The sequence below is a fragment of the Catharus ustulatus genome, chromosome 11 (genome assembly GCF_009819885.2).
Source record: "Catharus ustulatus isolate bCatUst1 chromosome 11, bCatUst1.pri.v2, whole genome shotgun sequence".
In the NCBI taxonomy this organism is placed as follows: Eukaryota; Metazoa; Chordata; class Aves; order Passeriformes; family Turdidae; genus Catharus; species Catharus ustulatus.
Genome location: NC_046231.1, coordinates 1824104 through 1851086, shown reverse-complemented (window position 1 = coordinate 1851086; position 26983 = coordinate 1824104). Strand labels below are relative to the sequence as shown.

The 26983-nt window shown below is 43.8% G+C and overlaps 1 protein-coding gene across 1 annotated transcript; it reads right to left on the bottom strand.

Moving 5' to 3' along the window:
* Positions 1-229: 229 nt before the first annotated feature.
* LRP3 (LDL receptor related protein 3) lies at positions 230-25503 on the bottom strand. The gene is made up of 7 exons (XM_033069836.1): positions 25376-25503; positions 18943-18990; positions 12677-12815; positions 4598-4806; positions 3222-4308; positions 1990-2122; positions 230-1049 (listed from the first exon to the last, which is right to left on the bottom strand). The coding sequence occupies exons 1-7, from the start codon at positions 25440-25442 to the stop codon at positions 255-257; spliced, it is 2478 nt and encodes an 825-aa protein (XP_032925727.1). The 5' UTR covers positions 25443-25503; the 3' UTR covers positions 230-254.
* Positions 25504-26983: the final 1480 nt, after the last annotated feature.

Genomic DNA, 26983 nt, shown 5'->3' with positions numbered 1-26983 from the left:
ATGCCTCCAAACTGCAGATACATTCCTGTTCTCCTACCCCTAACATCCCATACTGGCCTACTTCTTTCAGGAATAGCAATGGTAACAGAAACTTGTCCCATTTAGTCTTGTACTGCACTCACTGTGGGATTGAAGTGTGTGCTTAAATTTTATGAGAGAAAGCTGGGAGCACAGACATCCCACCCATCACCAAAGTGCATTGCCACAAAAACAATGAAGTTACAAAATCTACATGGACAAAACAAAATGTTTTATTAGCAAACAAGTAAAGATTCATCATCACTAGTACTGTTTTCAGAGAGGGAAGTAGATGACTGTAACATTGGCACTTCCACAGAATGGCAACCAGCTGCATGAACACCCAAAGGCTCCTCCTGGTATGAATGGTTTTGTCCATTCACTTGGATACGAACATTCATAGAGCTGTCTGGATAACCAGACTCCCACATTTTTAAGGGCAATCTACATGGATCTTCACTCAGTGGATGACTTCCACTTAAACTACTGTCCTCTGGGACAGTCCTCCTGGATACTGACCCTCCATGGATCGTTTCTGTGACACTTTCAGACAAAGGATCTCTGAAAGCCTTTCCTGGATCTGCTTTACTGGACTGCTTCAGCTCTCTGTCAGAGTCTGCACTTAAAGATTTGTTGGTGTGTCCAGCCTCAGGCTCTGCATGTGCTGCTGTGCAGGTGTTTGGTTGGCAGGTGGTGGAAGGTGATGGCTCTGTCATTTCAGTCTCTGACTGCAAGCTGCTACATCCAGTGTCTTGTGAGCCCCTGGCTTGGCCATTTGCCTCTGAACCAGGTCCTTCTGGGGAAGGGGGAGGACTCCCAGCAGTCCCACCAGCACTTCTAATGATCCCATCACCCAGAGTAGTCTGTGAGGTGCGGGCAGGTGTCAGCAGGGGGATCTGTCCTCTCACTCGAGGTCTGTGGAAGAGTCTGCTCCAGAGCCTGCCCAGGCGCCGCCGGGATGAGCTGCGCCGGGACGAGTGGCGCCGCATCTGCCTCCTCATGGCTGTGCGGATGTTCTGCAGCACGGAAGCCTGCAACACACAGGGGGCAAACTAGCATTTCACACATCCTCTAAAGATCTCTAAACCCTGCTCTCCCCACGAATGTCTCCACTTTATCACAGTACTCAGACTTGATTCCCGTGCTTCCTTCTAAAATGTGTATTTTCTGACTATCTAGTTGAGAACACCAAAGACTGCTCTGCCTGTAACAAAAGTTTCTCATACATTTATAGAATAGTTTGGCTTGTAAGGGACCTTAAAGATCATCTAATTCCAAATTCCCTGCTGTGAACACCTCTCGCTAGACCAGGTTGGTCAATGCCCCATCCAAGCTGGCCTTGAACACTGCTAGGGAAAGGCAGCCACAACTTCTGTCTCTTACAGTGTTTCCTTTCCGAGTTTAAGGTCTACTTGTCTGCCCAGGAAGTTAATTTTCCACTGGAGAAACAAAATACAAGTGCTTTATCACATTAGGAACTGTATCTCAGATGGATACTTCTGACAGGGTACAGGAGTTTTCTGAGTACTCAGCAATGAAACAGAATGATTTAATGGCTTAGTAGTGTAATTTACCTGTAAATGAAAAACAATCATCTTGGAAAAGTAAGAATTTTCCAAAAATACTGCTAGAGATTTTATTTTCTTATCATTTCAGGTGCATTTACAGTTTCAGCTTGAAAAGCCTTTCTTTTCTATTGACTTTCTGACCTTTCTCTCTGTCTCTATTCACTCTGTCTTGATGTAAAGCAAAAGTGCTTATCTCACTGCTGTTCCCCAACAAACACATTAAATGTGTTCAAAACTACCCACAGCACCTGTGGAACTGTGGCTCTTCGGCTCCATGGAACACATACACGTTTTTACATTATTTCCATATAATAAGCATGGCCACTGAAACAGTTCCAGATTGATTTTATCTCATTTATAGCAGTTTGGTAGCTGAAATATTCATTGACACTCGTCTGCATACTTGCGATGCATTGTAGACAGGGAAGTCTTCAACTGGGGGAATGAGTCCTTGTGCAATCAGTTGTCCATAGGAGGGGGGAGCTTCCCGCCGCACAAACTCTGCCTCCAGCCGCGTCATCTGAGTCTCAAAAGCTCTGGAAACACAACCAGAGGGAAAACATGGCACAGAAGTAACAGCTTGTCCTGCCTCCCTGACACTAAAAGCACAAACTTTCCAGTAAGCTCCGTGAAAATCTTATCAGGATGCAAAAACAAATAAAAGGACTAGGAGCACAGGGTATAAATACAAATGAATCAAATCAGCAAACTCTCTAGTGCAGCCTCAGGTTGGACACTGTGGCCATGGAAGTTTTTTCAACTGGCCAGTAATTGTTGTGCCAGTCACAGCAGTAACTTGTTCAGCAAGAGCCCAAAGGTTATTTTTGGAAAAGGCATTAAGAACTGGAAACAATCACACAACAGGGGCAGTTTGCAGTTGCAGAGAGGTTGCCAGTCCTGCCAGAACAGAGGCACTGAAGTTCCCACCTTAGCACAGCAGGTCTTCTGCAGGTCCTTATTCATGCAGATTTGACCAGGAGACAATGTAAAGCACACTGTTTAAAACAGTGTCAGCAGCACAGCACAGAGCTGGTGCACATGAGATGGGAACCAGAAAGTGCCTCTTGATTCTCTCCTACAGGCAGAACCCCACTTGCACGCAACACATGGGCAAAGAAACACACACTACACCTAAAATACAGAACCAGGGGAAAAGGGCACAGCTTATACATGGACAGTTCCTGCCCAGAACAGGCCCCACTACAGCAGGACATTTAGCAGAACTGGAGAATCTGAGGAGGGTGAAGGGTTATTCAATCCAGATTCAGTGAATACTCAGTGTAGCAGTTCAGCATTCAGTTTTTGGCAGGGGCAAGGCATTTGTTGCAAGGGGATAAGAAGGAAAAGGAAACTGCTCAAGACAGACTAGGTTAGATACAGATTCTGCCATACCACACAATAAACAGGTACTTCTCACAGACCACAGAAGAGCTGACATTTCTGTTTCCTACTTACAGAAATCTTCTCTAAGCCTAATGCAGTGACTACTATTTAACTGTCATCAGGTCCTTGGATTTGATTTCACAGTATTTTGCAAATTCTCTGGTTAAGAATCCGCTTTTTTTTTTTTTTCCTTTTAATACAACGGAAAAAACCACCACAGCTATGAAAACATCAACAAAGCAAGACACTTACCTGTATTCCCTGGTCCTCAGAGAATATAACTTAAATGCACAGCCCAGTGCTATGACTAGCAGCAAGCCACACACCAGACTTCCAATGAGAGCAGCTGTGATGACCTTCCTGGGAACAATCACCAAGCAGTTGCGCTCATCACTCCCATCCTGGCAGTCCTCTTGGCCATCACAGCGCCAAGTCTCAAAGATGCACAGGTTTGTCCCACAATGGAAATTCCCTGGCTGGCAAGTAAAGCAGTTTTTTTCATCTGAGCCATCTGGACAGTTCTTCTGGTTATTACAGCGGTCAAGTATTGAGTAACAAAGCCCACTGTTTCCTTCACATGGGTACTCATTCTTCTGGCAAGCAGGACAGTTCTCCTCATCCTTGCCGTTTGGACAATGCCACCAGCCATCACAATGCTGCTTGTCTGTGAAACACTCCTCATCACTTCCACAAGGGTGCTCCCAAGGAAGGCAGTAGCCTTTCACCTGATAGGTTGCATTGAATCCATGGCCAGTGCTCTTGGAGCGGGCATGATAGGAGACAGTGAGCTGGCCCTTTGATGACTCCACACTCACTGAGTGCCTATTGTTGTGGTGTGAAAAGGTCTGCATTAATTTATCACCTCTCTCCCCGATGCCATCATACACCTTGACATAGTCATTGTAGCCCAGCTGCAAATCCAGTTGCAGCAGAACGTGCCGATTATCCTGCGTGTCCACATACCATGTGCAACGAAGGTCTGACCTGCTGTGATCAGCACGGAACAAGTCTGGGGAAGCAAAAGATCCATAGAAATTACCCAGCCTTTTGCCACAGGAAAGATCAGGACAATTATCTTCATCTGAACCATCACCACAGTCTTTGACTGAATTACATCTCAGCTCGTTCATCAAGCATTTGGTGGAGTGGGCTGCACTGCACTGAAACATTCCTGAGGGACAGATGCTGGATGGAGGGTCTGTCGAAGGGACAGTGCAATTTCTTTCATCTGAGTTATCACCACACTCATCCATGGAATTACACTTCCAAGTACTGGGAATACACTTCCCGTTTGCGCAGCGGAATTCATCTGACTGGCACACAGACTGACCTATCTTTCCTGTGAAGAAGGACAGGGAGAAAAAAAAAAAATCAGTATCAAAACTATTGGAACTATCTGATATCACTTTTCAAAATCTACTACCATGCATGTTCACAAGTTAGTTAGTCAGGCCAGTACACTTCAGCAATACTGTTAAAAAGCCACATGCAAATAATATCAGTGTTACCACACCAATACTTTACAGTCATCAATGGTCCAAAAAGCCTGTCAAAAAAAGCACTGCTGTCTTCCAAGTTTTGCCAGAGGGGTATAAAGGGAAGCCCAACAAACAAAGGGAAGATTCTACCTCTAATATAAGAAAGGCGAAATCCCTGAGCCTGTCCTGAGCTTGATGCATCTGAGTGAAAAAATATCCACACGTGGTCCCTTGCAGAGATGAAAGACGGAGGTATGGAAGATCCACACACTTTGTACTCCTCCCTCTTGGAAGATGGGCCAATCATCAACCAGTCTACTGCACACTTCTGAGAGTCTTCCAAATCAAAGTTCTTAAAGCTGTTAAGAACAAAAGGAAGCACAAGTTACAAAAGAGGACAAGTATCTGGAACAAAACCAAAGAAAGAACAGACTCTAATGGCTGACTTTCTGCATCAAGCAGTGCTGACATAAAGGTACCACATTCAAAGACAGTGAAACATCTACCTTCTATAGACCATCTTGAGTATATAGAAACAAAGCACATACCCCAATTTGGAAAAGCACCCATCTCACAAGCATAAACATCATACCAAAGTAGCTCCAAAAGCTGAAAGAATGAGTCCTCTTTTTACTCAGTTCTTAAATAAAAGTACTTCCTAAAATACAGATATGAGGAAAAGCAAAATTCTGGAATACATTATACAGAAAGCAGATTAATTTCAGCAGTCATTCCCAACTGTAAAAGCTATGACAACAGGGATGACATGGTTGTCTACTGTCTTGATAAAAGAACAATAGGAAGCAGTACAAAGAACCCTAAGGGGCTACGTATGAGAGACACAAATCCACTCTTCAAGCCATGGATGGGCGAGGAGATATCAAGAAGAGAATAGGGGTGGAAATGGAACCTAAAATCTAAATCCATTATCTTTTAACTCAAAGATGAAAATATTCCTTTTCTGGGAGCACAAATGCAGAGCAAACAAGACTATAATCTTTTACAGTCAATTTTCTAGCCCTTCTGCTGACACAAGCCAAGTGATTATTCAATAGTAGCTTATCTAGTGCAGAGGTACCCTATTTGCAGAGCACTGAACACAACTGGATAATACTCCCTAACCTGTGGCTCAGGAACCACATGTGTATTTGTTCTCTCATGAAACAGACTGCATTCTATTCAGCAATCTGCAATGATATTAACAGATTGCAGACTGCACAGAAAAGCATACTCATTAGGAAAGGGTACACTGTTCAGAACATTTAGAAATTAATTTTGGTCCTTTTTTATGTAACTCCGCTACACCAAACTAACTTGGTAGAAGTTTGTGCATACTCCATGCAAATATCTAGACAGAATTTTCAGAAAGGCAGAAAAGCTACTGCAAAATACAGATCTCCTTCCCTGAAGGACTTTTCACAAACATCAAAGACAAATTCTCTGAAAAAGATAAATGGAAAGATAATTTTCTGATATCAATGTGTATTTACAAAAGGCTGTCAATGCCTGCTAGTTCTTGACCTTTGAAGTTAAAAGGGAAAGAACAGCAACTATTTAAGCCAGTTAATTCATTTAAGCAGGAGACTCAACCTGCCTGTAGGTCCTGCCAAACACATTGGCTTAATAACTCATAAAAAAAAAGTTATCAGCAAGAGCATGAGAAGTAAGAGAGCACTGAAAGTGATAAGTTAAAATGGAAATTAAGACATGACAATGTATGTGCAAGGACAATCCACCCAGAAATGTCCTTCCTCTTCTCTTTTTCTCTCACCAATCTCTGTGCGTCTTCACAGTTGTGAAGAAATATTCCCACAGCACTTAATTCTTTGCTATAAGCAATCTCATCAAGCTTCTGAAAGCAGCCTATTTTGCAAGGAAGCTTTACATGACTGTGCAGCCAAAATAAAAATATTTAAGCACTCAGAGTATTTCTGTTACAGGTTCTCTGCATAAAATGTTTTTAATGACCAAGAAAGTGAACAGCCACTGCATCATGAAAGGAAATTATCCGAAGCATCACAGAAGCTACAAGTACTCACATGGAGTTGGTTGTACTCACATGGAGTTTGTTACATGAGCTGTGAGACAGCATTACTGAGCTACCACATCAGTTTTTCTCTCTGTAACTCATTTTGGTACCACACATCATGTAGGGTTTCTATCATCTACGTCGAGGACTGTTCATAGGAATTTTTTAATGAAAACTATTTGACTAAGTGTTAGAAATACCTATCTGCCAACAACAGAAGTTTTTAAGAAAAGGAACAGTCACTAAATCAAGAAATGGAAACTCAAAACTCGGAAGGGGGGTGGGAATAACTAAAAAAATTGTTTGCATGATACAAACAGGTTCATTTACTAAATCTTTTGATCCTTTACTTTTGTAGTTATTTTAGATGTACTAGGATCAACCTTAAAGAGACAAACAAATTGTTTTCCTATCTTACCCAGCTCCCAGCACTCCAGCTGGGTCCCACAGACACTCATTTTCCTCACTCTGCTGAAGAGCTACTTTTGTCTATCAAGTAAATAATTCAGCCATAGCGTGGTTACACAACACAGACTGCACAGAGGAGAGTTTGCCTGTATAATAAGCTGTCTACAACTTATTTAAAATGCATTTCTTTCTAGAAAAAAAAATTTACACTTTTAAAATTTATACAAAGGAAGAATACAGAAAAGTCAGCTACATGCACATACATTGTTTACAAACTCCTATGCAGATGACAGCAATACCTCTCAAGACGCTGCATTTGTATATAATTAATATCTTTTACTGGCATCTTGAAAGTCTAGTATTGTACATTGCTAAGAAACAGCTTTTTTTAGTTCTGGAAGAGGAAGAACCTTTAGTTCCAGCTTCCAATGCAGAACCCAGGAATACAGAGGATAAATGATTTTCCTGAGTGTCACTTGTGGATCTCAGATTCAGAGCAGAATCCCACACTTCTTCACTAACAAATTCAAACTTCAGCCACTGAGTACAGGGGTGATGAGGCAGAACAGACTTGCAAGAGAACACTATGTTTAATAGATTCCCTAATAACACCATGCCTCTTCAGTAGCCTCAAGCTACTGGAAAAAAAATGCCCTGGTATTCAAAAAGGGCAATACAAAATAGTCACAAGAACAAACTCTCTTACAAAAACTAACATCTTAATCCCACGTGCCTAGAAGTTTCAAACACAATTTCTCTGTTTATGTTCTAGTTCTAATGTGAAGTTTTATGTGTAATAGATACCACAGCAGTTACAAAATTTCTTCTGCTAAGAGTCACAGCAAAGTCAAAGCAATTATGCCGCCCCTTATGCAAACTAATCAACAGGTGTATTTTCAACAAACTTTTCTTTGATTAAGGCATTGTCACTTTATTTCAGCACTCTTTTAAGTTATATTGCCCCTACTGGCCCTTAGGCTGTTCTCACTGCTGCCTGTGGATCTCCAAAACAATACAGGAATATAGAAGGAGACTGATGTACAAGATCAAAATTATTGGACCAGATTTTGCAGGTTTTGTTGCTCCTGAAAGATGCAGTTGTCTTGCTCTTGGAATGTCTCTTCCAAATTTTTATGGAAAAGCATGACAATAGCCTATTAAACACTGGAAGTATTCAGAATCTGAGGATCAGAACAACTCGATGTGTACTGAAAATTGCAGCACTGGGTCTTGTTTTTACTGAATTCTGCAGAAATCAGTAAACTCATCTGATTCTTTTTCTCGTGGCATGATACTGAAAAAGAGATTAGTCCAACAGTGAGCAAAACTCCAGGAGTTTACAGAAAACTACAGGGTTAGTCATATATATCAGTTCTCATCTACGTACTCACATGAAGTAACAGCCTACAGTGGTATCTTCCTTTTACTTGACAAGTATTTTTACATTGCTGGAAAGTATTTCATTAAAGCAGACTATCATAAACACACATTAATAGTCTATATATGTGAGAAAAATGTGCTTCTTGCAAAACTAATGCCTAGCAGGGCTTAAATTTTTGCCATCTGCACTGAAAGCAACAGTAGCAGCTAGGGAAAAAAAGTACATCTATAAATAATGTAGGGAATTCTCTACAACCTTTTTAGTAATTTAGGCACGAGGGAAAAGAGATTAAAGAAAGCTTTCTTAGTAACTGGAAAAGGACAAACATGGGATGCAAAATCTGAATGAAAGCAATGAGTAAATAAACAAAAAAGCAAATATCCCATTTGGCCCTCTAAATGTGCAAGAAGCACATTGGAGAATAAATATTATGGACAGGTCAGTAAAGCACAGTCCCAAAATAAAACCACCCGACCAATTAAGCAAGAAAAGTTACTTCTATTTGCCAGCTTCTCACAGAAAGTGTAGACTGTGAACAACTGATTACTTAATCGGCTCATTAAAAACTTCTACTTAACCACTGAAGCACAAGGACCCGAAGTCAGGAAAGCTCTATTCTACTCCCAGCTCCACAGCACCAGCTAACTGCATCACCTTAGGCAAGAGACACTGGGGCTATTTCTTCAAAAGCTGCACAAGTAAATGGCTATTATGAGGTGCTTTTCAATTAATGTTAAGTTCTGAAACACCATGAGTTTGGTAAACAGACTGTGAAGCAGTCCCTTCAACTCTTCACACAATTACACACCAGAAGGAATATAGGAACAGACCTCAATTTTAGGCAGAAATTGAAACTCCAACAGTACAGTAATTTCACGACTATAAGGTGCACCCTTTTGACCAAAATTTTCCCCCGAACCCGGAAGTGCGCCTTGTAGTCCAGTGCGCCTTATATGATGTACAAAGTTGCGACATTTGCCAACCTGGAAGTGCAAGCCGCAATGGGGGGGCGGTGCCGCAGGAGCGCCGAGTCGCAAGGAGGGGCATCACCGGCCAGTCCCTGCAGCGCAGGCTGGGCGTCATCGGCCAGCCCCCTGCTAGCCCCCTCCGCACGGGCTGGGCGGTGTCAGCCAGCCTTAGGCCAGCAGCAGCCGCACAGGGAGAGAGGGAGTGGCGAGCCCCCAGCCAGCAGCAGTCGCACAGGGAGAGAGGGAGCGGCCAGCCCCCTGCTAGCCCCGCAGCACGGGCTAGGTGGCGCCGCCCAGGCACCAGCCAGCCTCCGGCCAGCAGGAGCCACACAGGGACAGAGGGAGCAGGCATTGCTGCGCCGCCTCGAGCCACGAATGGTCCTGAGCCCCACTGAACCGCAGCAACCCCAAGGTGTGAGCCATGGCCACCCCGAGCCGCGGCCGCCCCGAGCCCCGCCTCGCCAGCCGGGGGTGGACGGGAGTGCCGGGCCTCGCGCACGGGGAGGGCGCCTGCGGCTGCGTTTAAAGGCTACACCAATCTGTGAAAAATGTTTGCAAATTGAGCACCTTCCTGTAAACTCCACGATCGCGGGATTCCTTTACTAATTCATTACTTTATTGCGCGCAGATCCTCGTGGCAAAAAAAAAGTGCGCCTTATAGTCCGGTGCGCCTTATACGATCTACAAAGTTGCAAAATTTGCCAACTCCTGGGGGGTGCGCCTTATAGTCCAGTGCGCCTTACGGTTGTGAAATTACTGTATCTGATAATTTCTTTTTTAAAGCCAGTGTCAGGAATCACTAAAGTGAAAGCCAATGAAGGTGATCCCCTCCCTCAATTAATAAGAGACAGTTTGAGTGGGGCACTAAGTAGATTGCTTTTCAATAGAGTTCTGAACATTGAGAACATTTTACCCACACTCCCCTAAATTCCAGTAATAAAACAATAAATTTATATTCCACCCACACCAGGGTTAATTACAATCATCAAGTAAGAGCAACTTCTAAACAAACATTTTAAAAATCATCTTCTTAGTTATGAGGAAACAAACCTATAAAGCCTATAAAACAATGGTACAAATCCAGTTACTACATATGACATGTTTATCTGATCTTACATGATTTTATGTAATGCTCTGTGAAAAGAAGCATAAAAATAGAGAAAAAGGGTGGAAAATCAGGTAGTTACCAACTAGCAACTAGCATAACTAGCAACTGGTTGCTTGAATTTAAAGAGATGTAACAAAGTCCTGGAAAATAGTGGCTACAGACTTGCTCATAGGTCTTAATAGAACCATTCCATCAGACACATGAACTTGAAAGAAAATACTGAAATATGCATATAAAGTGGTATAAGCACAAAAAAAATATACTTCCTGTTCATGGGAAAGATCCCTCAAGGATTTCTAATAAGTGAACTATAAAGTAAAACAATAAGCATGGAAATGTAAGGATATGAAGAAAATCAGTATACACATGAAAGACAGACATTAAGACACAGCTATAAAGGAGATGGCCACAGAAGCCAGCATCTTACATACACACGTAGATCTGATCACTGTTCAACTGAAAGCTGCTGAAAAATAGGTTTATAAAAATAACCACCAAGTGCAAACAGTTTAGAAATAAAAAATACTTTCAACTGCAATTTTATCCTTTAATGACTCCTGCTGTTATCTCACTTACATAAGTGCTGTCTTATCGTCAACAAGAATTCCAGATGAAAGGAAGTGCCTACTGTATGACACAAAAGAAGGAGATGGGTTTTTTTGGAACCTTTCAAAATCCAGATGTTAGTACAAGAACTGTGTTTGATTTTCCTAGGAAAATTTTAAAAGTTACTCTTATGCCCTTACCAACTCATTGTTAGAATAAGAAGCATATCCAACTGGAAAGCAAAAAACGCGTTTCCATCTGAAACCTCCTAGCCTAGGCATGTCAGCTCCTTCTTTTACATTCTTGCATTGCAAGGGCAAGAGCCTTGTAAAGAAATCCTCAGATGCTGCAACATTTTGCATTTCACTCACTGGAGTGAGTCATTCTGAGTACATTTATAGTCAGAAACATCACACCACAACAGCAGTCCCTGGGATGTAAACACACAGTTTCTATTGTCTGTGTGTGCAGAGGAGGGCAGGATATGGCTGTGTATTCAGTGACAGAAAACAAACCCATTAAGAAGAAATCTTTCAAGTCATATTGCTCTGCATACATCTAAACTGTGCACACATTACTGCCAGTTGCCACACCACAGTTCCTGTGTTTCTTTAGCCTCTGTTGCACTCACACTTGCAGAACAGAGTCCTAACTAACTGGAGCTCTGAGACATTTTCACAGCATAAACTGCAGCATTATTCTCCAAAGTCCTGTGTCTCATTTGTATGCTTTCTCAGTTTCCAACAATCTCTGCTTTGAAACAAATTCCCCACATCCAATGTAAAGTGATGGGGTTTAAAAGCATGTTTCTATTTATGAATTTCAAATGCTGGCAGGTGTTTACTTCATTACTTTTGGTGAGTAGTCCCTATTTTGAACTACGGATGGTGGAGCCTTCCTATTATTTCATCTGTGGCAGATTTGTTTTCAATTTCTGAGCATCTGCAGTTGAAGAGGCTTTGCAGTTTTTTTAAGCAGCTGAGCAAAAAATGAGCAAATGGTGTCAAATGTAAGAGTACTAAATCCCTCCCAAAAAACTTTTCCTAGGCAAGTAAGAAATTCTTGGTTCATGAAAGATCTTACCATTAGCCCAGATAAATTAAGCACATTCACAATGTTCTCATTGTATACCCTAAACAATCTTAACAAACCATTTGCAGGACATTTTAGTCTTTATTGAATAGCATGTTTCTAGAAATTAGTTGAAATTGGACCACAAATGCTAACTAGTATTTGATTTGTTGGAAATAAATATTAAGTAGAAAAGCATGTGTCTTTTGGTAAACAAGAAACAAGAAGCAATAATTATTTTCAACTGTCTATTAAACATAGAACCATTTCAAGACATTAGTGAAAATGCTGTTTTTTCTCTAAGAATTTTACATGAATTTAAAGCTGAAGCTGTTCCAAGTTTTATAGCCTTCACCTACTCGAGTTTATAAGCAATGAAGGGAAAAGGGACTATTTAATGTGAGTAAATATACTGCTGTTTCCCACTCTCTCATCTGCCAGTGGTGTATGAAATCTCACACAATCATTGTGAAGATAAATCCATTAAAAGACCACAAGCGACTTCTGTAATAATGGATGTCAGAAGTACCCTACAGAAACAAGACATGGTGAAGCATTTTTAAAAACAGGGAGGTGCCCAACCTGGCACCCTGTTCCAGTGTAACCAATTTAGGCTTTCTTCCATCATCAAGTGGCTCACATTGGTGCACCAGGTAAACTGACATTTTATTTTATTTCAGCAAAGCAATCCTTTACCTCCACAAATATCAAACCATACCTAATTGTTATCATCTCTCCATGATCTCCTTGAATGTACCAGCTGCAGTTGATGGCTGGAGGATAGTTTGAGGGCCAAGAAGGACTGTAGATGACTCCCCGTCTCTCTGTGTGCTGTTCCAGTTCTCCACTGCAAGCAGCTGTTAATAAGGGAAGAAAAATAATATTGTTAATGTTTTGCCTAATCCACAATTTATATTAGCTTCAAGAGCTTTCATCAGTTTCTGGAGACTGCAGACATATGAGAGCCAACAGCTTTATCCTCTTACTGCATTCCTCCCTGCCCTGTTTTTTAAGACACCCACACCAAGTGTAGGTAAGCAACCTGCATTTCAATGCAGGACCAATCGATAATCTTGTACGAATCTACCACAGGCTACAATCAATATTACTGCATGGATCTGCCAAGAGGATGCAGTACAGAAATCCTTCTTACCAGCTTCGCAAAGCCCAGGCAGGTAACACAGCAAGTGAAGAAGATCCGTATTAAATATAAAGTAGCTAGTAGCTCATTTTGTTGTAACATGTTCCTAGATATGTTGTTTATTCTCTTAACCACATGAAGAATTTGTAACGGTTAAAAAAATACCACCACCCACCACACTCCTTTTCCTCCCACAAAAAAGTAAACTGCAGGCCAATGTTAAATGCTCTCACTGAACATTACTAAAGTACTCTACATTCCTTCTGAACCCACATAGATGGGAAAAATTTTCAAGACAGGGAAAGGAGCAAATGAGGCCACATAAAGCTCAGCATTTTCAAAGCACATTTAGTTTTTTCCTATGGAAAACAGCAGGCTACATCAAATACTTGTAATTTGTAATTAAGCAATTCAAAAATGAAAATTAAATGTTCCAAGGACAAGTTGAAAAGCTGTTCTGATAGGAAAATGTACTCCAAGCAGATTACAAGAGGGAAAATTCTCTGTAATGCAATAGCTATTCTGAACATTCTCCAAAAATATTACTTAAACTATTTTTAAAACAAATTACTATCTAGAGCATGACTTGTGGACTGCAGCTGAATATTTCAGTTTTTGACAAAAGCTTACATTCCTGTATAGCTGAAAAATATAGCAAAGGAAAAGAAAGGCTGCCTATACCTTGTCACCTCATACACACACATTCAAATACATCTCATTATAAATGAGAGATTTACAGTAGTGGATGAAATTCAGCCACATAAATACACCATTTTCAATTCCCAATCAGGATCAGCTTTAGCTGCACTGGAGGGATGGATGGATGGAGTATCAGCAAAGCTGCTTGGCTGCAGTCAAGGCAGGGCTGCCTGTGGAGCTCCTGGTTGGGGCTGGGCTGGGCTGCAGCATGTCCCCTCCAGAAAACCCAGGCCTGACACTATCCTGTTTGCTCACAGTAAGCACTTCTGAAGTGAGAGCCACAGGAATACAAAAAGCAGGAGGTAACTTACCTGAGGCAAAACATAAAAATGCTATTGTTTTTACTCTCCAGGTAGAGCATTCCACTGAAATACATGTATATAATTCCTACTAGTTTCAAAAGCCACAAAAACACACAGAATACATAAACACATGGAAACATCTGTTTCTAAACACATATTTTGCAGTAAAGAAGTTACAAAAACAAGAACATTTTTGTTATCACATTTCCAAAACCAGAGTAGCTCTATGCCAGATGCTGGAATGAGATGCAGTTGCAATTACAGAGTTACAAAAGCAAATGTAAGATCCACAGGACTTTTCAACTCCAGTTCTGTTTCTTTAGGTTTAAAATTGTGCTCCTCCACATACTTGTTTCTGCATCAACATATCACAGCAGCAAAAGAGGACCAAGTACTAGCAAACACTAAGGAGCTGGAAAGACTGCATTTCCTAACTGCCAGCTTAATAACACTTCAAAATGGGAAGGAAACAATGCACAAAGTGAAAGAACAAATACAGCAGACAGCAGGATCCAGAAGCTTCCAGTAACTTCTGTGCAAATATTTCTGCTGCCCTTGTATCTAATTATGTTCTGAATTAATATCCCTTATTCATCGTATTTGTGATAGAACAGAATCAAAATTACACAAAACTTACTTAGTTTTCATTCTGAGGAAGTCCCACTGACAGGCTGATTGCTCCACATGAGCACTTCCATTCACACACTCATCAGTGTAGTTAGCAGAGCTATTATTCTCCCAAATACTTGTTTCTCAGTTTTAGGAAGTACAGTAATTTCACGACTATAAAGCGCACCTTAAAGCCTAAAATTTTGGTCAAAACCTGGAAGTGCGCCTTATAATCCAGTGCGCCTTATTTGCTGACAACCTGGAAGTGCGAGCCGAGCAGTGATTCCATTACTAATTCGTTACTTTGTTGTGTGCAGATCCTCGCTGCAAAAAAAAAAAAAAGTGCACCTTATAATCCAGTGTGCCTTTTAGTCGTGAAATTCCTATACTTTATTCCAAAAGAAAAAAACGTAGCGATATTGCTTGAAAAAAGCTGGGATACTTAAGTAACTATTGCTCAGAGTCTTTGTAATTATAGTAATTTCATGACTATAAGGTGCACTGGACTATAAGGCGCACTTCCGGGTGTTGGCAAATTTCCGAACTTTGTCCATATATAAGGCACACTTTTTTTTTTTGCAGCAAGGATCCGCACACAACAAAGTAACGAATTAGTAACGGAATTGCGCGATCAGGGGGTTTACTAGCAGGTGCTTAATTTGCAAACATTTTTCACAGATTGGTGTAGCCTTTAAATGCAGCCCCAGGCGCCCTCCCCGTGCTGCGGGTCAAAATTTCAGTCAAAAGGGTGCACCTTATAGTCGTGAACTTACTGTAGTTTCCTAACGTAGAGGATCTGCTGTAACATCACAGTTCAGGTCTTCAGAGAGAAATGTTTTTTCTTATTCACACTGTACATTTGATATAAATGTGAGGTAAGAAAAAAACAAGCGACAAAAGAAACAGATTCTTCCTTTTAACAGAACTGTAGCTGTGCAAATCTAAGGACATAGTGAGTTAAAGGCTGCACTGAAACTACATGCCATTTTTGGCAGTTCATTTGACAATAGCTGTTGTTGCCAGTATTTTACCATGGCATTATCCCCCCTGACACATATCAAGCATTTCAGACTTGTCCTACTCAAAATCAAAAGGAAAATGGTTTGGCTCTTGCAAAGGGTCCTGATTTGAATGGACCACAAATCTGAATTAATATTTGTTTTGGTTTAAGACAATTTAAAAGAGAAGCCTTTAAACCTGGTCTAGCTATCTCCCCCAGGGATCCAAGTAAGTAATGAGTACAAATAGATTAAGTGGAAAAAACAACCCTTTACTAACAAGCAGAACAGCAACAGTCAGAAACAACAGCAAATAATGACTAACTACAAAACTGCTCAGTCCTGTGGACTCCCCAAAACAAAAAGAGACCCCAAACAAAAATTGCCTGGCAGAGTTACAGATGAGTACTGTGATGGTTGGCTCTCACAACTGAAGGATGAATAGTGTGTGTATGTTAAGATAAGTTTTGTGGATGTATAATATATCTCCCCTACTCCTCTTCTCCTCCTCCCTGGACTGTGGCCATGGGATAGCTGGGGCAGCCAGGCCATTTGGGGAGGGCTGGCTTGGTACCCGACCTGCAGTCAACGTGTAAGGAAACAGTCTCCAGCAGTTGCTTCCACTCCTGGTGCATAGACTGCTGCAAGGCAGAAAAGGTGAAGTACCCAAGCACAGCCTTCAGCAGCTCTTTCTACACACACATAAATTTTGAAAGAAAAACCTTGACTAAACACAGCCTTCAGTGCTAACAACAAAATGGTAAAACCACACAAGGGCAGAATTTTATACTGTTGGGGCTTCAATATCAATAAAAGGTCCCACTTCCCTACTCAGCTCCTGACCGTGAAATCTGCAAAATCACAAACATGCTTAAGTACTGTTTTATTAAGATGGGCTTCATGGTGACACTGTAATTCCTAAAGGAAAATAAACAAAAGCCTGTTCAAGCTGCCAAAACATCTAAAGGAAAGGGAAGTTCCTAAATAGAAAGGTACAATCCTGGATTCTGAAGACTTTATCATCAGTGACAATAAATAAGAATAGCAGTGATAACACTTTTCCAATAATTCTGTGTCTTTCCACAGCCTTTCTGCACAAACCTAGAAGAAAAGTGAAATCTCAATTCACTAAAACCTCCAAACCTCTTAAATTTCCCACATTTAACATTACTGAAAAAACATAAGAATACCAATGCTGGACTGGCAAATCAACTCAACCAAAAATCTTACTGAGATGGTGCTTTTAAAAGAAAATATAAATTATAAAGACAGACAATAATAAATCTTGCACATTTAAAAAAAAAACCACCCTAAACAACAACAAAAAAACAAGCAAAAAGAAAACCCCACACTATAAACAAATGCCAGAAGAGATGTGAGTTCAGAGAGTTTCTGTCAAGAGGGCATAAATCTTAATGAGGTTTTCTGTGACAATCAAATGGATATCTTCTACTGTAAACAGCAGTAGATTCCCTCTGCCAGTTAAACAGTAACTGAGAGAAGGTAACTGAAAACTGTATGAAGACAAGAAAACATGAAAGCTACAATACTTGGAGGTTTTCAGCATATTTGCAGAATAAAAGCCAGATATTACAACTCTATTTCTAGTGAAAAAAAGCGTTAGAAAGCAGTAAAATCAACTGGAAGAAGCTCTACATATTTTAGGCTGAGGCACTATCACCACTCTAAGTAAGTAACTGTTTAATTACTTAAATTATACTTTGTAAACTCACGTACCATACACCAAACAGATGCCAAACTCCATCAAAAGCTAAAGAACCATCCAGGTAGAACACACTGGCATATAAATTACACTGTACTTTTTCCAAGGAAAAAACGGAAAATAGTGTGTTGCAAACAACACATTTGTCCACATGGTTTATCCACATTTCCTCTAAGCTTAATTTAAGCAGGTTACCTAACCATAAAATTACAACCTTCTCTTGATTCAAACTTTCTCTCAACCCCCAATTTTGACTTGAACACTCAAGCTCCCACATCATTCAATCTACTGTCCTAGGATTATTTTTCTGTGTTTCAATATCTTTTCCTCCCATATATGCCATTTTTGGTTTTAATACAAGTTGCAGCCTCTTTGGGAATAAATCTACACGTGTTATGTTATATTGACAGTCACAAGGGGGTCCTCATCACTAAGAGGACCCTGGCTGCAATATCTCTGTAATGTCAGTAAGTGACAGCACTGCTAGAGAGAAGGAAATTACACTAAGTGCTGCAATTCTGGTTGGATTTCCACTGACATTTTCCGCTGACATTCATGAGACATTTTTAATATTCTTGCTTTAGCTTCTTCAGGAATGAGACACTCTCCCCAGCTTGATGCTCCCAGGCACATTTCCTAAACACAGAGTTTTCCCCTAAACATATCAGCATGAGCTATGACCTTAGCCTCAAGCTCACCATTTTTATCTATCACAATGACAATGATGCAGTCTATAATCCTGTTGTGGTTTAGGTCCAAGTGGAAAATAAACCCCAGGCAGCCACTCCTGTCCCCCATCCCCTCAGGTGAGAGACAAAACGCAGATTCCGGGTTGAGATAACAGTTTTCTGGTCCTGTGACAATTTCCAATTGAACAGCACCCAGTTGAGACAGCATGCAGTGACAGCAGCAGTGCTGATGCCACAGTGGTGACAGAGGCAAGGGGGACAGAGGCGAGGGGGACAGAGGCAAAGCCACTCCGAGTGCCCTGGGCCCAGGACAGAACAGAAGGGACGGAAATGGGCGCTGCCTCAGGGCAGCACCTAGGCCTCTGCCCAGCGCTGGCTCCGTCCCAGCACAGGGATAGGGACCTGGATACAGGGACAGGGACCTGGGAACAGGGACAGGGATCCCGGCCTTGGGGACAGAGGGGCAGCGACCCGGGCACAGGGACAGGGATCCGGGCACGGGGACAGCAATCCCGGCCTTGGGGACAGAGACCTAGGCTTTGGGGACAGAGATCTGGGCATGGGGACAGTGATCCGGGCCTTGGGGACAGAGGGACAGTGGCCCGGGCATGGGGACAGGGGTCTGGGCCTTGGGGACAGCAATCCCCAGCCTTGCCTGGCACCAGAACAAAGCTCAGAAGACTTAAAAGTCCTAAACTTCCTAAGATGCCATAGTTAGCCTGTCTTAAATGTCATTTAAAAAGTCACTGTTTCATTAGAACAACTCTTTGTACAGGGAAGAAACTAACAGCTCAAATGAACAGTAAATACAGGTATGTCTTACCTAACGAGGTAACAGCACTTTCTATTTTCCCAGTCAGGAACAGATTCACTGTGAAAAGACAGAAAAATAATGTTCAGTCAAATTCTAGACAATGCCTAGGCTGGCAGTCAATAATTGTTTGCCAGGGTGTTAGCATAAATGCATTGCAGCTCTCCAACAAGAACTTTGCTTATCTGCACAGGCAAGTCAAGTAAAGTAATTTCACGACTATAAGGTGCACCCTTTTGACTAAACTTTTGGTCCGAACCCAGAAGTGCGCCTTATAGTCCGGTGCGCCTTATATGATGTACAAAGTTGTGAAATTTGCCAACCCGGAAGTGTGAGCCGTGACGGGGGGTAGGACTGGGCAGCCCCAGCAGGAGCCACACGGGAGAGAGGGAGCAGACAGCCCCGAGCTGCCCCAAGCCACAGGTGGCCCTGCACCGCAGGCGGATCCGAGCCGCCCTGAGCTGCAGGCAGACCCGAGCCACCCTGAGTCGCAGCAACCCCGAGGTGCGAACCGTGGCCGCCCCAAACCACAGTAGCTGCAAGCCGCGGCCGCCCTGAGCCCCACCTCGCCAGCTGGGATTGGGCAGAAGTGCCGGGGTCTGCACACGGGGAGGATGCTTGGGGCTGCATTTAAAGGCTACACCAATCTGTGAAAAATGTTTGCAAATTGAGCACCTGCCTGTAAACTCCACGATCGCAGGATTCTGTTACTAATTCATTACTTTATTGCATGCGGATCCTCGCAGTAAAAAAACAAGTGCGCCTTATAGTCCGTTGCATCTTAAGTAATGTACAAAGTTGCGAAATTTGCCGACTCCCGGAGATGCACCTAATAACCCGGTGCGCCTTATAGTCATGAAATTACTGTAATCAACTATTATCCTTCACTGTAGCTAAAACAAGTCACTACACAATGTAAGTTTAGTATCTCTGAAACATACTACCAAAAGAAACTGCCAATCTATTCTAAATTATCTTCCATAGGATTAGTTTTAATTGCAGAACACAGAAGAACAATCGTGCTAAAACATTTACTGTCACAGTTAGTGACTTTACCTGCTTAAATGCTGAATAACTAACTCGATGATTATCCTTAAATACTTCTCCTCTGAATAAAGTAAAGTTTGTTCCCCTCAGGTGAATGTCACCTTGAAAATCAGCTGCTAAAGCTAACATGATTGCCTTGACTAAGCAAAAGCAATGAAGTTTTCAACAAGGTCCACTAATACAATCAAAACAGGATGAGGCAGTACTTGCAATACATATCTGACTTGCAAATTAAGTTCCAAAGACTCTTCACTTTCTCAAAAGTCTTCTCTCACAGTGTATATCACTAAAGTGATCTGGAAAGAGTAGTTATTGCCAAAGCAAATTTGTTCTGTGTCATTGTTGCTCCAGAAGTCAGCATTACCATGTACAGTAATTTCACGATTACAAGTCACACTGAATATAAGCCGCATCTCTGGGTGTCGGCAACATTTTGTTCTTTGTCCATACACAAGCCGCACCTGAGTATAAGCCTCTCTGTCGTTTGCAGTGAGGACCCATGTGCAACAAAGTTGCCAAATAGTAACAGAATCGCGGGATGGCGGGGTTTACTGGCTCGGCTTGGGCCGTGAGGGCTTGGCCCGCTCGGGGCTGCCGACGGGGCCAGGTGGCCCAGCTCGGCGCTGCCGCTCGGCAGGGCCGCTCGGGGCCGGCTGCCGCCGCCGCTGGGCTCACTCAGCCTGGCCCGGCGCTGCCCCGCAGTGGCAGGGGGGCACGGAGTCTGCCGGCTCCCACAGCAGGCAGGGACGGGAGCCTGCCTGTTCCTGCGGCAGCGGTGGCAGGCGAGGACGGGAGCGTCCCGCCTTCCCCCCAGCCGCGGGGATGGCAGCACGGAGCCCCCCGCCTTCCCCCGGGCCGCTGGGTCAGCAGGAGGGAGCCCCCGCATCCCCCCGGGCTGCGCTGCCTGAAGGAGGGAGTCCCCCACCTTCCCCCTCACCCCTCCCCGCCGGCACGGAGTCCGGCTCCACCCACCGCAAAACAGAGTAACCAATTTGGAACAATCGTGCAAAGCCGAGTTTTACCGGCAGGTGCTCGGCTTGGCACCCTGGCTGGCACTTCCGGGGTTGGAAATGTCAGAAAATTATTCACATATTAGCTACCCCTGAGTTTAAGCCGCATTTTCGGGGTGGGAGCAAAATTTTAGTCAAAACGGTGCAGCTTGTAATCGTGAAATTACTGTAGTTCCCTATTAGTTTCCCCACACATTCTTTAGGCATTTCTTTAAAAATTACAGCATGTTCCACTGACTGCTCTCATTTCAACAGTAATCTATAATCTACAAAGACATCCTATCAGTAAAATGACAAATGCTTGAAAGAATTAGAAAGGTTTAAAATGTTACCAAAAACTTAATTTACAACATCCCAGCCCAAGTATTCACTTTGGCTTAAGACCTGAATCTTTTAATAGGTAATCTCTTGGCAAGAATTTAGCTAAAAACGTCATTTAGAAATCAACAATAGGAGAAGAGAGGAAGAGAAACCGTCCCTGTTTCCAACAGTCACTTAGGAAGCAGCTGACAATTAACACTATTTATGGCTCAGAGTGTGGGCCCCCATTGTCTTCTACACTGTCTAAATACATCACAAAACAATAACCCTTGTCCTGACTACCTTCTGCTATAACTTAAACCAGCACAAAAGGTACAAAAAGTACCAGACACTAAAGGGATGGAAATAAAAACTAATCCCTTAGCTTTCCAGTTCAGGTCCAGTCATGTTTTTCAGTCACCACACTGCAGCAGCCCAGGTACCCACAGCTGTCCTTCCCTGACTTTTATCTGGCTATCACAGTTTGGATTTTCTCCTTTTGGGAGGCCTGCTACAGACCTCAAACTGAGGCCAGACCCTGCAAAACAGAGGAAGATTGTTCCTGGTGTCACTCATCACAGAATTCAGGGCTCTCCCACAGGGACAAGGGCAGTGACTTCTCCCTCCTTCTAAGCAGTCTTGGGACTAAGCTTTTAGAAAGACCCAGAACAAGGAGGGCAACTAAATGGCAGTGTATGTAATGCCACAACTTGAGGAGAAACACACCTGAGTCAGATTTAATAAGCATTATTATGATGTTCAAAGGTCCCTAACAGCACTGATTTTATTACATAATTAGCTAACATTAGTAATATTGTTATATGATAATAAAAATGTGCCATGTAACTATTTCTTCTTTCACAGTGCTAGCTTGCTCTGTTTGGTGAGTAAGCCTACCTAGGAGCAATAATACAATCCTGCACCAGGAAACAACACAGCTCTGTTAACTCTGGCACAGCAGCACATCCGCTTGTGACAAACTCTGGATTGCAGCAGCAACAGCAACACAACATTTCCTCATACAATGTTAAAGTGCCACTATTTCTGTAACCATAGTAATATAGTCCTAAAGACTGAGATGAAATTAATCCATGATTATGTCACAAATTTATATTCATGAGAATTAAAATATTTGGTTTTGCTGCAAAGAAAGTACATGAATATACTCTGCATAACTAGTACCAGCACAGTTGAAAGCAGTGTTTGAAGATACACTGTATGGAAGAGTCTGTATCTGTACTACCATTATAACCTTTCTTTATGTGTTTCCTGCCGAATTCTCCCAACAGCCATAAGAGAAATGAGCTCTGAAGCAGAGGTTTCCTCACATGGATTGTAAGAGGACCCTATGTCCTTTAAATGGAAATAAGCAGGATAAAGACAAGGGGCACAATAGGTGGAATCAGCCAACTCAGAGCTACATTACTGAGGACTGTTTAACAGAAGCGCTGATTTACTACCGCAAATGCAGTTATAGGCAGCCTTGTACACCACACTTGGCAGATACCTAAGAAAGAGAACCCCCAAAAATAGTCATTTATCTCTGAAAAAAAATTTTACTGGCTGCAGTTGCAAGTTCTTTGCTCTCATTTTCAAACGCTTTTATACCAAGAAGTTAGCAAAAATAGTTCTTTAAAAGAAAATCTAACCACACCAGTTACTTCCCCAAGCAACTGAATAAGCTTACAGTTTCCAATATCCATTTTCCTCACTCAAGACCATCAAATCAAACCACAAGAGCACTGTTAAACCAGCACACAGATCTCAACTGTCAGAGGCCCATAAAAAAGAATAGGCATTCCCTGTTGATTTTCTTGTCTCTTGTCAAAAAAAAGCCTTGTCAAAATAAAAACAGGTGAGAGACTAGAGTATTATAAAGTTTTCTAGATGCCCTTTTCCTTAACTGTTGAGCAGTTATAGAAAAGCAAGAAAAAGATCCCAGAAGTGCTTCAGCTGGTTTGAACTCCATGTAAGAAACTTACTGTGCCATTTTCTTGGATTGCTAAATAAATCTTGGGATGAGGTTTACAGTTTGGAAAGCAGGTATTTGGATCAAAAGGGAAGTTTACATCTTGGCACCTCCAAACCAAATGACAGCTACCAGGCTTTCCCCACAGCTAGAAGGAGAGACATCAGCTTCACTGATTCCTTCTTATCTGATAACTTTCTATGTCCTCCAGAATTTCTCAAGAATGAGAAGTAAAATGGCTTCACAACAGGACAGTTGAAACAAACCCAATTGCAGTCTTTGGAGTAGCGGTTTACAGATGAAGTCACACAGGAATGGTCAGCGGCAGTGCATTGATACAGACACCAAACACCCACACACAGGCCATGGGAAAACAAGAAAAGAATGGCAGGAAACAAAAACCAAAAACAAGGATGAAAGGAAAGGACAGACAAGCAGGAAGTAAAATACCAATATAGTTAAAGTAGCAGTATTATATTCTGATTGGTCCACTGAAGTAAAATACCTTACAAGCTTCCCATCTCTCATGTTTCTCAACTTCCACTACTGTCAGTTGTGCAAGGAATAGGAATAAAATATTCCAGCTGAAAAGAAGAGCCAGACAGTGAAATTCTAGAAGTCATAGAAAGCAGAAATCTACTAAACTTCCAACCTGACATCACCCACACCTAAACACAAGAAGTGTTCTCAATTCAGCTCTGGAGTTTACATAATCTTTTATTATCTCATTAGTCACTGTAACAATAACCAAGCTATTTATGTCAACTAATAAAAAATTTACCAAATGTCTGACTGGGCCACAAAAAAAACCCAAAACAAAACAAAAAAACAACAAAACCTAAACAAGGTAAAAAAAACCCCAAAACATTCCCCAAAACCAGTAAGAAATTCATAGATACAGGGAAAGTATCTTTCACTAACTTTAAATAAGCACATTGTTCTCATGCTGCGCACATCTCTGAAATCCTGTTAAGACTGTAGAAAAAAAGAGTTGTATGACCTGGATGTTCAAATTGTTTTGTAGTTTAGCTAGCTTTTTATATTGTACTTATGTTAATTAAAATTACATTTGAACTAACCCCAGCAACCTTACAACTTCCTACTTCCTTTTTCTAGGTAAGCACTGATGTTAAGGAAGCACTTCTACAAGAACAGAACAAGCAGATATCCCTTTCTGATCGTTTACATAACGAATAGTAACTGTCACTTGGGATTATTAAAAATTAACTCTAATCCACTTCATTAGCAAAGAGATATGGGTTAAAACACTCTGCGTCAAGGAGCTGTAACAGTTCACCAAGTGTCAGGAGGGCTCAGTGCAGCCCCAGCACTGCTGAGCTGCATGAGGTGCTCCCGACCACGCTGCCCCACCAGAATGCTCTGGCAGGGCGCAGGAACGCAGTCATCTCTGGTAACTCCTAACTTCACGTGCCCCTGTTAAAAACATTTAACGTGCTCCTGTTAAATGTTAAAATGATTTAACGTGCCCTGTTAAATAATAGCGGGGCCTATCGTTCGCTCGTTCTAGTCACAACTAGGCGCCAACGCCTCAGCCTAACAAAAACCATCTCTCCGGACAGAACGGGCTGACAGACTGGAAACCAGGAACGCGCTCCATCACGCTGCCATAACTTAACACCTGCTGAGAAGCAGAGCGGAGAGCAACGGCTTCAAGCAGAAGGGAGGGATGAGAGCAGAACACGGCAGAGACACGGAGGGAGAGAAAATGTTCCTTCCCGCTGCCACTCCAGAGAAGCGCCGGGCAGTCCCTAAGCGAGCCCCGCACAGGCTCACAGCACGGGAAGAACCGGTGATGCCTCCTGAACTTTTTTTTTTTCCAGCGCTATACGAGGTTATGGCAGCGCTTCCAGAGCCAAGGGCAAGGCGCTAGGTTCCGCTGGATCTGGCAGCGCTCTGCACGGCCCCGCACCGCCAGGCAGGGCAGCTCGGAAGCGGGCTGACGGGAGGGGGGGTTCCGCCACCACCACTCGGTGTGTAGCGGCCTCGTCCCATCCCGGTCACTTCCCGTAGGGGAGGAGGGGGCCCGGCAGTCCCCGCAGCCGATGCCCGCCGTGCCCGGACATGCCCCGCCGGCAGGGAGCGGCCGGGCCGCACTCACCCAGGCAGATGGCAGTGAGCGGCGCCAGCGCGCCCTGACGGAGCTCCGCGGCCGCTGCCTTCTCCATGGCGGGCCGCTGTCGCCTGCCCTTCAGAGCGGGGGGAACCGCGGCGGCTCCGCATCCGCCGAGCCGCTACGCCGAGCCGCAGTAGCCGGCGGCGCCGCCGGCCCGCGGTGCCCCCGCCCGCCGGGGAGCCGGGAGTGGCCCCATGGCCGGCAGTAGCCCCATGGCCGGCCCGCGCTCCCGCTCCGGGGCAGGTGGCACAGAGCAGACCGCAGCGCCGCCGCCCCACGTGACGGACCCGCCGAGCAGCTGCGGCGGCCGGGCCAGGCCAGGCAGCGAGCGCCGCCCCGCTCCGCTCCGTGCACACCTGAGGGGCCGCCGGAGCGGGCGGGCGGAGCGCGGCCGGGGGCGGAAGGGAAGGCGAGGGCCGAGCCCGCCCGCGCAGCGCTGGCCGCCGGGCTTCCTGTGAAGCTCGGCTCTCGCCGCGCCCCTGCGCCCGCGGCCATGGCGCAGGCAGCCCTGGCGCCCGCCGGGCCTGGCCGGGCCCAGCGCAGCCCCCCCAGGGGGTCGGGAGCCGCGGGCCCGGGCCGGCCGCCAGCCGGGAGCTGCCTCGGCCCAGCGGGTCACTCACCCGGATGGCTTTTCCCAGCAGAGTTTCCTCCGGAGCTACGCTGAGTTGGCTCCGCTGTAGCTCCCGAAAGCGAACGCCGTGATCGGAAAAAAACCTCCCCAGGAACCCGGCTGTCCTTAGAGCTCTCAGTCCCTTCACCCGTAGCAAGTGTTGGGACCCAGGCCCGGACCCCTGCAGGCCCTGCCGACCGTGAAAGAGCTCGCCTGGTGATCAAACAGGTAACGTATCCACTGCAAGGCAGCCTAACTGGATTAGTATAAACGATGTAAACCCATCCTGTCCCACTGCAAACGGACAAAGCTCAATGTTTGTAAGCAGCAAGACGAGAGAAGTTAACTGGGAACTTCATGAAGAGAATTGCAAAATATCACAAGGTGACAGTATCCCTGCTCAGGTTGCCCTGAACAGCTACAATGAACCAGCTCTGTTACAAACGGGCTAGGAGCCCTGCTCCTTTGTAAGGCCTTTACTAGAGGTCAGCTTTGGGTGGGGAACCCGAGGGGCTGCGTACACCACTGCTGTTCCCTTTGGACGATTCGAAGGAGGAGGAGTGCAGCTTTGCCCTAAGGCGGAGGCGGGCCTTCCGTCCTCACGGCGTCTGTAGGAAGATTGTTCTGGCTCGTAGTCAAGGGGGAGGTCATGTTGGTAGGGTGCTCTTCAGGTCATAGCGACGGAACAAAGCAGCTCGAGATGATAAATTTGTGTTCTGCGCTGTTTTCTCAACCTGGAAACACTATTTTCAGTTCCAGATATATTTTGGGCTCGTTGTTTTAAGGGGTTTTTAGCGCCAAATAGTGTCTCAGTGTCCTTTGCACTCCTTTCATTGGCCTACAGCTCGATAACATTACCCTCCTCACAGACGCGTTTTAGGGGAGCAGCACAGGCATTACCCAGAAGGGAAAGGGCATATAGACGAGACAATTGGGGACGAAAACATAAGCAGCATATGGTAAATAATAACAACAATTACCTT